The sequence below is a fragment of the Aythya ferina genome (genome assembly GCF_964211825.1).
Source record: "Aythya ferina genome assembly, chromosome: 2".
Classification (NCBI taxonomy): Eukaryota; Metazoa; Chordata; class Aves; order Anseriformes; family Anatidae; genus Aythya; species Aythya ferina.
Genome location: NC_140297.1, coordinates 110,066,136 through 110,083,286, shown reverse-complemented (window position 1 = coordinate 110,083,286; position 17,151 = coordinate 110,066,136). Strand labels below are relative to the sequence as shown.

General features: G+C 34.8%; 1 protein-coding gene across 2 annotated transcripts in view; it reads left to right on the top strand.

The window, feature by feature from the left end:
• SMCHD1 (structural maintenance of chromosomes flexible hinge domain containing 1) overlaps positions 1–17,151 on the top strand; it is a 79,628-nt gene that overhangs the window by 41,330 nt on the left and 21,147 nt on the right. For both annotated transcript variants that reach the window (XM_084510688.1, XM_084510689.1), the window contains 8 exons: positions 2,029–2,117; positions 3,516–3,634; positions 4,342–4,509; positions 5,725–5,850; positions 9,372–9,451; positions 12,158–12,315; positions 15,961–16,076; positions 16,502–16,563. In XM_084510688.1, coding sequence (XP_084366814.1) covers positions 2,029–2,117; positions 3,516–3,634; positions 4,342–4,509; positions 5,725–5,850; positions 9,372–9,451; positions 12,158–12,315; positions 15,961–16,076; positions 16,502–16,563 — 918 coding nt within the window. The remainder of the gene's footprint in view (positions 1–2,028; positions 2,118–3,515; positions 3,635–4,341; positions 4,510–5,724; positions 5,851–9,371; positions 9,452–12,157; positions 12,316–15,960; positions 16,077–16,501; positions 16,564–17,151) is intronic.

Here is a 17,151-nt window from a genome sequence, read left to right as displayed (position 1 = left end):
AGGCTCAGGGGCGACCTTATTGCTCTTTACAGATACCTTAAAGGAGGCTGTAGCGAGGTGGGGGTTGGTCTGTTCTCCTACGTGTCTGGCGACAGAACAGGGGGGAACGGGCTAAATTTGTGCCAGGGGAGGTTTAGGTTGGATGTTAGGAAGAACTTCTTTACCGAAAGGGTTGTGGTGGAGTCACCACCCCTGGAAGTCTTTAAAAGACGTTTAGGTGTAAAGCTTAGGGATATGGTTTAGTGGGGACTGTTAGTGTTAGGTCAGAGGTTGGACTCGGTGATCTTGTAGGTCTCTTCCAACCTAGATGATTCTGTGATTCTGTGAATCGTTGATAACTTTATTCAAGTGTTAGCTTATAGGATTGCTGTTGGCTTTGGAGTCATCTTACTGGTTACCATAGAGAAAAATCAATGGAGTGAATTGTTAGCCTTGCAAGATATCTTACTTTGTAGCTAAAGATTAATCTAACCAAATACAGGACGCCTGTCTGTATATGGTGTCTTGGTCAAAAGTGACAAACTGTTAATCAAACTTTAAAACTGCATGTTTATCAGTCTTAGTAAATCTAAGCAACTAGCTTTGGCTGCTGTGTCTTTATAAAGTTTGTTGAGATTAATCTAATTCTAAATGACTGCAATTACTTTAGTGTATTTCTTGCATTCTTAGTAGGTTAAAATTCAGTAATTAGCTTACAACATGTTAATGCCAGGGGTAAGTTTGCAGCAATTAGACATTAAATATATATATATATATATATATATATATATATATATATATATATTTAATATATATATATATATGACCAATCTAAAGAATTAAGATTCTTTAAAATACTCAGAGTTTAATGCTTGTAAACTACCTATGATGCAGCATTGTTAAAGACAGAAAAGGTTTTGGTCAAGTACTATTTTCTGTTTTCTTTTATGAAGAGCAGAAAAGCAGACTGAATTAGTACTTCTCAAAAGGAAATAGAAGAGTGGATTATTTAATTTTATTGCACTTTTTTTGCTTGTTATGGTGGGAAAGCAGTCTCAGACCAGGAAAATTTTATTGAGAGGTTATTCTGTTGTAAAAATTAACTGGAAATCATTCTGATATGATTTTTGAAGATCTCAATGTAATTTTTAGCTTTAAACACACAAAAGGAGTCAAAACAAATTTGTTGGATAACTGAAGTCTCAAATAACTTACAAGTTGTCAGATAACTTACAAGTTGTCAGATAACAAATTCTGGGGGACCCAACACATAATGCATGTGAAATACTTCATCAAGTAAACCAAAGGAAATTCTAGGGCTGTTTTAAAGTATTTTGAGGAGACTTTTGAGGCATAGTTTAGGCATGACTTCTCTTTTAACATAACAAAAGAGGAAAATAGAAATCTATTTGTTGTGGTTTTGTGTTTTTTTTTTTTTAAGGTTGTTTATCTTTTCCATAATTTTTGTAAATGTATTTTTTCTCTGATTTATTTTGCTTTAAAGAAAAACTGTCTAAAAATTTAAACTACATTAGTTGTAATCAAGTCCTTAAGAAATCAACAAATATTTTCATAGTGAGACAGATATTTTTACATGTATACATGTATACATTCATCAGGATGAATGTTAATATTACTATGGGTCTTACAGTAATATTAATATATATAGACAATTGTATGTTACTTTGGGGATGTTTTTTCAAGATATAAAATAAATCAGAATTCAGGGTTGGACTATCTGGTTATGGATCTGATCTGTGGTAAAATACTGGTAGACATGTTAATATGAATAAAGTAAAATTCTGTAGCAGCGTTGTCTTGTTATGCAGGCACTGTCTGATAAGCTGCATCTGATAAATTTGAGGAAAACTACAATGTAAAGTTTGTGAACACTGGATTTGATCCTCTAAATGTATGCAAGGACAAAATTAAAAAACAAAAAATCCAATTACAAATGGATGATTACTGATGCATCCTTTGTCACGTGTGCTAGTGTTGTAAGTCATTACCTTCATAAAAATGATTATAAATAAATTTTCCTCTGTTTAGACCACTTCCTGATGAACCCAGACACATTAAATGCAAATTAAAAGGATCAAATACATTGCAATTGGGCGAAGAACTACAAAGTGACATTGGTGAGTATTTACATATTCTTCACTTTGTTGTAAAATATGTTTCTGTTTCTTTGCAGTTTATTATGTATATGATATATCTGTTATGTATACAGACGTGTATGGTATATTTTATCTGTTATGTATACAGATGAGTGAATTGTCTTCTACTATTAAAACATAAAACATATTTACATTCTCATTCGTGCATGGATGATCAGACTTATGTAACAGCCATTCTGGAGTTACTCTCCGGTAAAATTTGCCACCACACTTGTACATTAGGACATTCATCACACTGAGTTTGAGTAGTTCATATATTTTTCTTTAGGTTGTATATTCTAAAATCCTAAAGGCAAAAACAGTAGTCAGATTATTTGAAGGGCATGGTCTTCAAAATATAATATTTTTAAGTTAAAAAATTATCCTTAAAAAACTACCATGTTAGGGATTAGTCTTCTGATTTGCCTTCAGTTTCTACACGTGGTTGCTCCAGGACTTGAGAGAATAAAAATACTTAAATGCTTCAAAAGTGCCGTTTTGCCTTGTTGTTTTCTTTTTTATTTTGGTATTTTTGCTGCTGGTGAAAAAAATCACTTAAGTATTTTTCTTCTTCAGATAATATGCAATGCTTTACCAATTCTGAATATGTCAATTACTTCTAATAAACGTGAGATTTTAAATGACTTCTAGAAATTAAAAATTATTATGGTATTTAGAGCCATTAAAAGATTTTGTTTGAGGAAAGAAAAGCACACAGTGCAAACTGTTTTACAGGTTAAAAATCAGCTTCTATCTTAAGACTTTTCTTCTAACTTTATATCAAGAAGTAATCTCAAAAAGAAAGTGGGAAACACAAATACTTGGTTAATATGACTAGATAAGTACATTTTTGATACCCTATTAAGATGCGTGGGGGAGGGGATGTTACCAAGATATATAAGTACCTGAAAGGAGAGGATGTAAAGAAAATGGAACCAGGCTCTTTTCAGTGGTTCCCAGTGACAGGACAAGAAGCAGGGAGTACAGACTGAAATACTAGAGACTCCCTCTGAATAGAAAGGCTTTTTTAAAAATAAAAAAATAAATATATATAATACTGTGCAGGTGATGGAGCACTGACAAAAGACGTCCAGAGAGTTGTGGAGTTTCCCTGTGTGGACATCTTCACCAGCTGCCTGGATGTGGTCTTGGGCAATCTGCTCTGTATAGCCCTATTTAAGCAGGCTGTTAGACCAGATGACCTGCAGAGGTCACTTCCCACCTCAGCCATTCTGTGATTCTGTGATACTTATGCAAATTTTCTCTATTTTGTGTGCATGTTGTATATATTTATATTCTATATATTCTATAATGTTTCATTAAAGCAGCTGCTGGTGTAATGATCTTAATAATCATCTTAATAAATTATCTTTTTAATAGATGTAATGATTACAGATCAATATGGAAATCAGGTTCAGACAGTGACATCTGCGTGTGTAAGTTCCCTAGGAGTTTCTGGGCCTGGACTTGATAAATCGAATTTACAAATAACTTGGCAGGTATTTACAAGATGTCATACAGTTTATTTCTCTGTGGCCTACATGTGGTAATTTGTCTTATTCAGTCTCACAGAATTGAACGAAAACTGTAGAAAAGTAATCAAATTAAACTGTAGATGGTAAGCTATGAGAAGATAGCATTAAAATAATATGATCCCATTCTAAGGAATATAGCAGCATCTGTTAAAAACCTTATCACTGCTGCAGCTCTATGCCATGGCAGTGAGGTCACTTTATGTTTGGTTTGGGTCTGGTTTGCTTTCTTTCTTGTCTGTTCTTCTGTATCTCTTCTTCTAACTTCTTTTTAGGCTTTTTTCCTGTTTTTTGTTTGTTTGTTTGTTTGTTTTTTATAGTGGTGTAGTTGATTTTATGATCTTTAGAAGAACCACATAGAACTAATGATATTGTCTGCTGTAGTTTAAAATGTATTCTACGGCTTTTGAAATGATGGATATAACTAAGTTACACATAACTCATTTACATTGAACAGGCTTTTGGGAAATTCTCAAGTTTGAAATTGATCATTTCTTACACAAGTAGTCTATTTAAATTTAGCAAAAAGAGTAGAGCTTATATTTAACTGTTTGTTTACTGTCTCACAGTAAAAATAGCAAGCAGTGTCTAGTAGGTCCAAATATTAAAATACCGTATTGAAAAAAATTAAAGTATAATTCCCTTGATACAATTTTATTTTTATTTCTCAATAGGAAAGTACCCTAACAATGAGAGTCAAAGGAATTAGATTTAAACCCTGTTTACTTGGAAGCAAAGAACTGTGCTTTGCTTGGCGTGAGTTTTCTGACTTTCTCAGAGTAAATTTAATTGCAGGATCCCCTGCTAAATTACAAATTGTGGATTGGCCAGAGCTCGAAAAGGTAAGTCAAATGGTTTTTGTTTGGGGAAAAAAACAAGAAGGTGACTGGTTAGCAGGTCCTTTATTTCCTGAGCTTTTGGAGCACAGGATGCAAAGATGAAATAAAACACTGACTTCTTATGATGATGATTCTGAAAATTGCCAGATTGACATCTCTAGAGACACTTTTTGTGTTGTTCAGGACAACTTAACACAAGCAAAATCAAGTAAGTATTTTGCAGCCTGATTATATAGACATGCTTCAAATGGAGCAGTAAATGTGAAGGATTTTTCATACAATAACTACATTAGCTTTAAAAGTAAATTTATTTTAGAATGAACTAACTCATATATGTCTGTTCAGAATACTGTATTTTCCTTGACTATCTCCTTAATTGTTTTTCCTGTCCCATTTGCCTTTCTATACTTCATTCATTTTTCTTTTCCTTGGTGCAGTAGTTTTACTGTGGGCTGCATCTTCCACTACCGTTTGCCAAAGATTCTGTCTTTAATGGTAAAAATGGTTGGCAGCTCATCTCTTCTGTACCTGTTATTTTTGATGTTTAGGATATAGGAAGACAACCACAAATTTACTTACCATTTTAAGATTATTTACAGTCAGAAAGTGGGGATGAGTGTATGATACTTTATCAAATGGAAAGGATAGAGAAATTTGGAACCATCCCACTTGTCTGTGTTTTTTTTTTTTTGACCTTTCTATGTCTACTTTGGCTGTTCAAGTGAAAATGCTAAGTTGCAACAGAAAGCAAAATAGGAGAGTGGAAGGAGGTAAAAAGATTACAGTGTTGGGAAAATGGTGAAGGACATTACTGATGAGAATGCGGAAAGAAAAGGTTCATGGAATATAATTATTTGTACTCTCTGGAAAGGTATCACGATTTATGAGAAGACAAAAAGTTTCAGTCCTTACGCAACATGGAAACCGTGTTTGATGAGGCTCTTCAGAAGCATGTCCTTACTGTACTTAATTTGAAGTGCATCAATATGAGTAACACATATGATTCAATCAAATAGTGCGTTTTTTAATGACAAGAATGTACATGGGAGAACTCTGGAAATACCTTCCAGGAGTCCTACAATTCTGACATAGCCTAGCTGTTACAGGAGGCAAATAGCATGGAAAAAGCAGATGCTATCACTTTGAGTATTCCTGATCTGCTATGAATGTCTAATATACCTACAACTGAATAGAATAATGCATTTGTTTATTTTCCAGCCTGTTGCAGTGATTAATGGCAGAGAGTTGCAAAAACCCCTTGTCCTTCAACTGTGTGATCAGTGGGGAAATCCGTCTTCTGAACCTAATGTCAAAATCAGCCTTTCAAAGAGTAGCAACCTAAAGGTACGCATAGGCCTTACTATATGAAATTTTGTCCACGTAACACAGATTTATGTTGTCACGTCTACATTTTCTTCCTAATTACCAAGACATTTTTGGAGAAGTGAATATGGTGTTGTTAGAGTACAAAAGAATAATTAATCTCACATAATACTAATTTCAATTAATAACGTAAAGAGTTCCCAGGACAGATTTCTCAGCTCCCTTTTATTATAGCAATCATAAATATAACAGAATTCCTATAGTGCAGTATGCAAGTGTAATTATTATACATTCTTGATCTTCTACTCAACCCTTCTGCAAATTCTGTGTGTATCCCCCAATTTATCATTATTATTATTCAGTAAATTACCTTAGATATGTTCCAAAGGGGCAACCAAATCATTTTTATTTTGTTGTTTTTTGTTTGTGATTAATGAATGTATGGCTACTGGCCATTCACCTGTATAGCCACTGAGGCACACCACCTAATTATCAGTTAGGCACCCCCCAACTAATTATCTCTGAGAAGAGCATAGGCTCTATAAACTGAATTAAAGCAATGAGGATGCAATATCTAACTCAGAGTTAAGCAGTTATTATGCTTTTTGTGAGTGACGTAGGAGTGTCAGAGGGCCCACGCATTGGTTTATACAAAGAAAGAAGTTTGACAGAATACTTAAGTCATTAACATTTTATTTCAAATTATTGGGGGAAAAAATGCCAAACTGTCAAATTTTCCTAACCGTTGATGCACCAACTGTTATATTCAATTTGTATGTTATCAATACAGATATATTCATGCGTCTCTGGACATGACCTTTTTCATACAGGGCTGGCCTTGGTCTGTTTTTATTCATGCTTGCCATAAATTTGTCTCAAAATATTATTTCTTTAAAAATACACAACAGCCATGAACTTTCTTTTATTTACCCCTCAAGAACTATTTCACAGCCTCAACCTTCTCCCCAATTTAGTTATACTACTATTACTTATTTTCTTTGTTGTTTTTTATTATATATTTTTATTATTATCTAGGAAATTTCTTCACATCTTGAAAGTTTTTCTTCTGGCTCTTCTAAATGTAAATTCTATAAAAGCTTGCCTCATAGTTTGCGACTTATTTTTTTTTTTTAACCTTTCTGCTGCTGCATTTATGATGGCAGCCACAGCTCCGTGGGACTTCTAGCTAGGTTTTTCTTGAGAAAACATACTTTGACAGTAACGCTGTGTCTAACCAGATGGTGTGCTCAGACATTCAGACATTATGCCTTTCTCCAGAGAGGACCAGCAACATGTCTTAGAAATGGTCTTCATCCCAGCTGAATTTGCTGAGGAGAAAATACTCTGAAAGCCAAGGTCAATCGTTGTTCTCATGTATCTGTTACCATGCACTCTCCTGGAGTGTAGCAACAGCAGTACCATAGGAGTGATACTCTTATACATTAGTAGAGCAACTAGCTGCATATTTGCTAAACAGACATCAGATTTGTTTCATGATTATCTTTGAGAACCTCTTTAGAGACTGTCTTGCCTTGGCATTTCAAATAGTTTGTATGTGCGGTCTCCCAAAGGAAATTAAAAGTTTCTAGGAACTGAAATTCTCAAATAAGCTGTATTTCACATCCCATCCTCTAAGACTCCTAGACCTGCTATTCTGTGGTTGTAGCATGCGTTTTCTGTACTCCATTATGTGGAGTCCAGAACTGAATGAGTATGGCTGAACAGAAACTCTCCAAACTCATATGGGCAACCCAACAGTGGAAATGAACAAATCACCAGTTTCTGTGAAAATTAAAATTTCTATTCTGTGATGTACAGTGATTTCAAATGTGAATCATTCTGTTAAGCTGAATATAGTCTTCAGAAAAGTATAATACATATCTGGCAATTTTCTTAGCCTTTCTAGAAAATCAATATATCTTTACAGTGCTGCCTGCCTCTTAAACCATTGAGCACACATTTTTTTGCCATTGCCTTTCTGTGGGGAAATGGTTGGATAAATTCATGCTTCCATAGCTGACCCATTATTAGTCAACTTTCACTGTGTTTTGTTTTGTTTTGTTTTGCTAAAGTAGTTTCATTCATGTAAATTATTGACATGAGATTTGAAAAAGAAAATAATTTTGGAAGAAGATTGCCCACTTCACATATTCTAAAAATACTGTTTTTGTGTAAGTGGGTAAGTAGACATGTAGTCTTCTGAAATTTATGCTGAAATAGCAAAGGGAAAGCAATTTAATGCCAAGTGCTGTTCAGATAAGGACAATCTTTTGCATGATATTGTTGTGTTACATCATTGATGTAAAAAGTTGATTTCCCTCTTTAGAGAGGAATTCATTATACGAGAACTCAGAATATATCCATGGCTTCCTTTGCTGTCCTCTAAACTTTAAAGCTCCTATCTGAGGTTCTTCTGATACACTGACAAGGTATTTCTTAGGTAAGGCTAAGACAGTGTATACACATGTGTGCGCATGCACATTTTCAAAAAAAAATAGCTTCTACTTAAAGAATGTGTTAGTATTCACCTGTTTTTCTCAGAGGACAGGCATTCTGCATCTCCTATCCTGGCATCCATAATTTCAAAAGTTTCTGATTCACGGGGAAAGTGAAAGTGGTAGCTTCTCTGCCATTTAATGTGCAAGGACAAGTGTAACTTAATGATACTGCCAATCGTAAGATTTCACTTTCAGTGCTGGGAGAGTAAGTGTGGCAAAGACAGAGAGCATACAGAAAAATGCACTTTTTGAAGAACACCAGTGAGTTAAAGGGGAGTTTTCTAACAGGGAGATTCAGCCAGAATTTCTCAAAAGCAGAAGTCCCATTGACATCAAAGGACTTCTAGTGAAACCTATTTAATGTACAAGGTAAACAAGAGATGCGTAAAGCAGTTGTGTTGTTTTTCTTAAACAATGCTGACAAGAAGGTACCTATCATTAGTGTTTGGTTAAATGCTGTTTCTTTCAGTATAGAGGTTAGTTTTTGTTTGTTGTTAAGTTCTGATTAATGAGGTAGTTGTCATAACATTTTTTTCTAGGTTGTCTAGCGATGTTTTTGGCAGTTTGACCAGGATGGGGAAAACGAAAGATAGACACAGATGTTTTAGTTTTCTATACTCAAGTTGTGTCATTCTTTAATTTCTGCTACCCAGGAATCTCTGTGCAGGCTGGAAAAACACTGAGAGGGATCAAACAGTTTGTAGAAGGTTTTAGAATCTGAAAATAGATTAGCAGGTATTATGGGTGACGTTATCAGTACCAGTTAAAGAAATAACATTTATAAAACATTTAAATGTGTTAATGAACAAAAATATTCTAGTTTAGATAAAGTGATTGTCTTCAAAAACTGGCAGAGAAAAATCTGAAACCTTAATATCATATTCATAAGAATGTATCTTTCCCTAATTTAGAGTGCAAAAATTCAAAGCAACTATTGCTCAAATGGAAAGCCAGTATGTAGGCAAATGAGGTATATGTTTTATTTTAAGACTTGATACTACTTTTGTGTCATTGAAAGAATAAAAAAAATATTTTTTTTGACAGATTTTTTCTTCAAACCAGCAACATAAAACAGATGAAAATGGTAGGGCTAACCTGGGAGTTATTAGTATTCATGCACCTAGGTAAGTAGTGAAAACTATGTGGAAAAACTGAATTCTGAAATGTTGCTTGCCAGATGTATTTAAGCTGCGCATTTCATAAAGTACCTACGAGGAATTCGTCTAGAACTGAGGTCAAACGTTTATTATTTAGATGCTGGTGAAAGGCCAGTTAGTGAGCTTTAAGACATTAAGCGCGTAACTGAATAAAATTGAATAGCTTTTTCTTTGGTCTTCTGAGAAGCTGCTGCTCTCATTTCCTGAATTCTAGGTTTTCTGGTCATGGTAAAACACAGCTTAAAATTGCCAACCTGTACCTAGTGTACATGGTATCATTTAAAATGTTTGAAATATATAGCCTTTGGGTGATAAGAACTAGGCGTAGTGCTTTTAAAATAGGAACATGTTTTATAGGAGTGTTGAAATCCTACTTCCTCTGGGTGCTAACCAGTGTAGATAAATTGTCCTAAAGAATTTGAGGAAAAAAAATAATCCAAAACCAAAAATATTTTTCTTACTTGCAACAGAGCTAATGAAGCTTCATTTCCTGCGGCTTTGTGTCCTGCACCTCCTGCTTCTTCATATCAGTCTCCCCTTTACACTTGCATGTCCCATCTGTCTTTCCAAATTCATTATTTCTCTTTCTGTTCACAGTTCTGCTACCCAGTTCCTGTATCCCTAAGGCCCACCTGCTAACACTGGAGTGTTTTCCTGCATCTTACTGTTTTGTCTTGCTGGTTAGGCATGATTCAGAACAGGCTATATCTAGTTTGGGGTTTATACGTGACGGTTTTTGAAGTGGATAGTACACCTGTGTTACTGATCAGAAGAGATGCTTTTCCTTCAGAGGAGAAGATGGCTACAAAGATGGTGAAGGGTCTGGAGGGGAAAACGCATGAGGAGCAGCTGAGGTCCCTTGGTTTGCTCAGCCCCGAGCAGAGCAGGCTGAGGGGAGGCGTCATGGTGGCCTGCAGCTCCCTCACGAGGGGAGCGGAGGGGCAGGCGCTGAGCTCTGCTCTCTGGGGACAGCGACAGGACCCGAGAGAACGGCATGGAGCTGGGACAGGGGAGGGTCAGGCTGGGGGTTAGGGAAAGGGTCTGCACCCAGAGGATGGTTGGGCACTGGGACAGGCTCCCAGCGCAGTGGTCACGGCACCAAACCTGATGGAGTTCAAGAAGTGCTCGGACAGTGCTCTTAGATATCTAGAGTGATTTTTGGGGTAGCCCTGTGTGGAGCCAGGAGTTGGACTCGATGATCCTTGTGGGTCCCTTCCAATTCGGGATATTCTGTGGTTCTTTGCCTGCAGGCTCTTTCTTCTAGCCACCTAGCATTTTCTTGAAAGCTGCAGTGGTACAATTTCTGTTCTGCATTTCCATTTCCTCAGTTGTAATTGCAGCTTCTCCACACATTCTTTCTGGCCTTTTAGAACTTCAGTCCCTCTGTCCTTTCAGTTAACTTTTGAATCAACTGGCTAATTTCAGCTGGAAATATATTGAGATAGAATAGCCTAAACCTTGTTTTCTTATGGAAATGAGCTGAAGGCTACATTTTTGGTTTTCATTTTTGTAGTAACCTCTCAAGAATGAGAATCCGTAAGCATGCTTTTATAAAGCAAAAATTGAAATAGTTTTATGTAACTATAGATAATATTTCCTCCAAAAATCTAAAATATCTCTGGTACCAATTAAATCTAGCACTTTCTTGTGTGATTCCTTACTGACTGACAGGAAACAAGAAGTGGAGGTTAATCTGCCTGCTGTAGAGAGGTCTTACGTATATCATGAGAAAAGTGTATTGAGTGTCTTGTTACAAGTAATTTTATTTTTTTTAATTACTAACCCAGAAGATAAATACTGATTAAAAATTAGTAATGTTTAGCTCGTAGGAGCTTTTGTTAGAAGACTAGGTTGGTTTTAGGTAGCTTAGAAGCTAGCACTAAGTACTTGTTCTTAAATTTTTGAAGTACTTTATGCCAGTTAATATTTTTGCATTCATATGTACAGGATTTTGTCTATAACATTGTTATACATTTGGAAGAAAATATTTAAAATGTTATTGGTGGTGCTCAGTGTGTTTGGAATGCTCACATCTTGGTAGATGGTAAATATTAATTATCAGTATATTACTGGAGGTTAGACACAGGTGTGTTGAGTGGTAACACCCTACTTTTTATAGCATGATCAAAACTGGCTGGAGAGTATAGTCACTGTGCAGTTAAACATGTTAATCCCAGTTCTGTTTAAAAACTTAAATTTCTAGTCCTTAAAACTTTTTTTAAAAAAATGGGTTATTATATAACAGTGCAGCAGAGTCGTTATGTACTTGCAATGCACTTTTCTAGATGTGAGTTGTACACAGATTCGCTCTTTGAAAACTGTCAGAGCAGAATGCTCCTCAGACAGCATTTTAATTAGTTATGTTTGCTTTCCACCTTACTGTCTTCTGCAACTCAAAGCTGCTGTTGCTAGCATTTTACAGAGAAGCAATGAAATAATCAAACAAATTAAATATTTAAAATTAAATTTAATAAACTAATATCTTAAGATATTAAAACTATTATTTTACTTCATTCAAGTGTTTCTAGCTTCGCATTAGCAGTTTGAATTAGTTCTTTTCAGATTTTGTTTTATTATGCTTTCATGTACATCATTCAGATTTCATGTATGTTGAAAATCGCCTGTTCAGAAGAGGTATTTTATAATGGTTTTTATGATTTCTGTATGTTTCAGGGGAGAGCACATTTTACAAGTTAAAGCCGCATACAACAAGATCACATTAGATTGTCCAATAATTACATTAAATGTCCTGCCTGATCCTGAGAAACCTGTCCGCTTGAATGTGAAATATGACAAAAATGCTTCTTTTCCAGCAGGAGGTACCTTTCCTGGTAAGTATAAGGGTTCTTTGATGGAAACAAGCCACTCAAAAGTTTTGTAAACCCATGGTTTTGGTGATTCTCCTGGTTTTGTTTCTTATTTTCTGTCTGTCTGTGTGTCTGCATGTCTCAGTTTTCTGTAAAAGCCATATCTAAGATGCCTCTGTAACATTTGGAGAGAAAAGACTTGCACATTTTCTATGAAAATGCTTTAAAAAACCTCTTATCTGTCTGTAAATAGTAAAAGTAGATAACCTCTTATTTATCCACAGTGAAATGCCATATTTCAGGTTTTGATTCCCAAAGATGATCTGAGCTTGGTCTTGCATTTTTTCGCTCATCTTATTTTGAGGTTAAAGGAGGTAGCTTTGAAATTTTATGCTATCTGTAAGGCAAGAGGAACCGAGAATGAACCGAAATGAGTACACCAGAGACAGTCCAAAAGAGTTTGAAACTCAGGCCTTTTTTCCATAAGGAAACTGGCATGAATAAGAAAACTATATTAACTAATTCCACTATTTCAGATGAGAGGTCTTCTCTAAGAAAACTATGGAACTATGGGAGATATTGTTCTTGATTTTGCCAGTTAATTTATATGAATTTATTAACCCATCTTCAAAAAAAAAAAAATCCTTTCTAGTTTGCAATATGAAAGGCAAAGATGTTATTCAGAAAGCTGAAGACCTCTCTGAAGCTAAAAAGAAAGTAGATTCTGTTGTTTAAAATATAATACCATATTAAGGAAGGCAAAAAAAAAAATTACAGTTTACTGGAATTATAAGAACAAAAAACACTTTATATTTGGGAAGCCTGTTGTAGGCTTCTGAGCCAAGTGATGAAGCCTCAAATTTTGCAGTGAGAAGTTAGATTAAATATTTGTCAGTGTTCTGAAAATTAGGGTAAAGGAGTTTCCAAACTAATAATTTTCCATTTGACCCTATTCTTGGGAAAGTGTGCGTGTGTATCACATCTGAATCTTCATTAGATGAGTTTTATACCTATTTGAAGAAGTAAACACTAACAAATTTCCTACACTGAATGGTATTCATTCATCTTCTTAAAAATGGAGGTGCAAAACAGGAATCAATTGATGCAAAAGGTATAATTGACAGCAGGCATAAAAATAAACTTGAGATTGTTTCATTTTATGAGTTCAGAAACTAAAACAAACTCATTCTACACATCTTTTATACCATTGTAACCACCCGTCTTTCAGAACAGTGATGTCTTTAGTGTTATTATTTAAACTATGTCTGTGCTGCTGGTATGACTAACGAAAGTTCATAATCAAGGGTAATAATTATGATGTCATAACTTGATCAGCTGGTGTTTTTTACGGAACAAGATTTTTATTCTTTAAAATACTCTTTATGCAGAAATTATCTTGACTAAATTCACAAAGTGTTTTAGTTTTGCTTAATGAGGAAGCATCCTCTGGCTGTTCTTTTCCCTATACTACAGGACAAAAAAAAAATATTTTCCATTCTTAATGAATAACATTAATCTTAAGCACCACGTTTGTGTACATTTAATATTTTTCTCCTGAGTGTATAATAATGAGTGGTGAATAGTTTACTGTAGTTTATTCTATATTACTATAAAATGGTAGTATTATATAGATAGCATTGCCCTGATTCTGTTGAAATAGCTAAAATAGCTAATAGCATCAGGAAGCTTAGCTTTACTTCTGAGTGTGAATTTGAGGCATTTTTGTTTTTACTTTTCAGCATAGCCATCTCCTTGCATTGAAGTGTTCTGAAGTGACCTACTATACTAGGTGTAAAGCTTTAGTTTGCAGTGTAGAACAAGACAGCTAGAGGACAGATTTTATGGGCCCTTATCTGCCTCTTTCCCAAAGTTCTGTGACTTTCTCTGCTTGTACTAATAGTTCTTAATTCTTTCAAGTTTATTTTTTATTATTTTATCATTTTATTATTTATATATATATAGTGAATTTTATGTCTGTATATATGTATGTGTGTTGTGTTATTTTCCTGGGCACATGCGGACTTGTAACCTCTATTTCCCACTCTTTTCTTCTCTCCAAGGAGATCAAGTCTCTTGCTACTAATATATTTATACATCTAAAACTTTAACTGTAAGCAGAGTTTAGTGTACTTGGAAGTTGGCTACTTTCATGAGACAATAAAAAAGAGAAGCGTGTGAATGAAGATAACTGTCATGCTTGCTCCTTGACGTCTTTCATTGTTATAAGGGAAATTGAAGCTACCTTGAAATAGACTTCCACTGGAAGAGTGTGCTTTTCAAACTTCCCTGTATCTACAGCACTTGAAGTTTTAAGTATAATAGAGAAGTTACCATTAATACTAAAAATATTTTTCAAATGTGGTGTATGCTGTATAAATAAGCCAGGCTTTGAGAGAAGAGGAGAAAAAGATAATTTTAGGAGACAAAATTATACAACGTGATACTAAATTCTGATTATAAAATTAGATAGTAAAATCCTTGTTAACAGTCTGACATTTAATTAGCACCCTAAATATTAGATTTACTGGTGAATCTAATACACCAGGGAGCAGGCATTATAATCTTGGAGGAAATAATGCATGATTTTTTTATGCACGTCAAAGCACAATCCTTCCTTAAAGTGCAAATTTCATTTCTATTTGAACAATGCAGCTTCAATTATATGCCTGAAAGCTCCCCATAGCCATAGTGTCAAAGTGTTCAGCTCACATTTTCAACTAGAGGAAGGGTAGCCTTTGTTTTTTTCCAAATCTCGTTTGGATTTCGATTCCTTCAGACCACTAAATTTTCCGTGGAATGTATAGGGAAAGCTCAATTTTTCAGATTGGGATTTAAAACTGCCAGTATTTTGAGCACAGAAACAGTCAATAGCAAATGGAGGAGTGAAACATCCATATAGTTCTAACATTTAACAGGCTGACCAGGGAAGTGGTGGAGTCACCATCCCTGGAAGTCTTCAAAAGACGTTTAGACGTAGAGCTTAGGGATATGGTTTAGTGGAGGACTTGTTAGTGTTAGGTCAGAGGTTGGACTCGATGATCTTGAGGTCTCTTCCAACCTAGAAATTCTGTGATTCTGTGATTTAAAGTCTGTGGTACTAGGCAGTAAGAAGTAGCAAAACAAAGATAAGGGTTCATAGCTTTTTTATTACAATGTAGCTAATTGATGTAGAAAATTATAGTTATCTTGGTACAGTCTCTTACCAACTACTGTGCCTTTTTATCCATCAGTTCAATGGCTAAAGCACTTGTGAAGGAAGAGGGAGATCTGGATTTCCTGTCCTTGGAGGAAAAAAATGATTACTTATCTAGCCTAGTGATTGTTCTTTCCTGAGAACAAGAAACAATCTGGTTTGCTTTTGTTAAGGACAATAACCTGGGAAAGGCAGACTTGAATTTTGATGTGTTTTTTTTTTTTTAAGCAGTCATTGGATAAAGTAGGTGGGTATTTTTTCTGTGTAAGTATTGTTACCTGATCTAGTTACAGGTCTAGGGAGAGATGGATTTCTATGCCTGGTTTCATATTTTTTGTTGTTTGGATTCTGTTTGAAATGTGGGTTTTGTGTGTTTTTCCTTCTGGTAGGAAAGAGAACGGGAAATTCATCAAGGTTTGTCATCTTAATTTTGAATAAAAAATAATCCTGAAAAATTGTTTGCTTTCATTCTGCAGATTTTATGGTTAGTGTTCTTTCTGAAGATGACAATATTATCAAAAATATTAATCCAGCACGTATTTCTATGAACATGTGGGAAGGACAGGGCAGCGGAACTAGGATACCAATTGATGTAAGTCATCAAAACATGTTTTCAACGTGAATATCAAAATGTTGGCATACAACAAACATTTTTGTAGTGGGGGGCTTTCCTGTATTTGACTTAAATCAATATCCTGTTCTAGATTTTAAATAACTAGCAATGCATATCAATCATATTTTTTTTTTAACAATCTGTCCTATTACAACTTGTTGGACTATTCAAATGTCAATAATGTAATAAGTACAGAAATGCTACTGTTTTGCAGGGATACTTGACGCACTTTTTTGCAAAGAGTCCCAGGATTAAAAATATGAAATTAGCATCTAAATTGTAGGTGATCTCATCGAATTTCTATATGCTATCAGTATTACAAATTATTAAGACTTGACAGCATATTACGAGTAAGGTACTTTAACTTTCAAGTATGTTATATTAATTTTTTTTCATCTTTTCAGGTTACGACGTTTAGCTGTAGTAAAGTAAAGGATGATAAAGAAGAAGGCTTCTCTTATTTCAGGTATAGCAGCATTTATTTTATAATTACTGATGCAGGTTATTGTACAAAATACAGTTTTATTTTTTATAAAAATCTGTTAAAGAATTAGTACAATGCAATGCTATGAAATGTTAAAAGATACTAGCGTGTTGTGATGAGTGTGGGGATTGTGTTCTTCCCAAGATGTATGTGACACTTGTTTAATCTGAGAAAATAAAAGAGTCTAAGGTAATATATTAAAATACATGATGAGAAATGCTAGCAATGCAAGGACAGTATATTCCTCTCAGGCTTCTTAGTTGTCTATTAACATTCCTTAGTTATTTTCAGCATAATGTTCAACTGCTGTAAAATTGCTAGCTGGAAAAAGTAGACTTAACTCTGATTGAGCACCTTCTGTACTGTTAGTCTTGAACCGTGAGTTTGGCCTTGGTGGTTTAGTGGTCTTTCCTTCGGTCACTTAGTCTAGATAGTGTCTTAGATAACAGGCAGGAGAATTAGACATCACGATAAGCTGGTGCCTGATTGCCACATTCTGTCTACATCTACTCTTATAAGGCATTCTAGAGGATCAGTTGAATTGTTGTGGTATTGGCTGTTGCTTCAAGC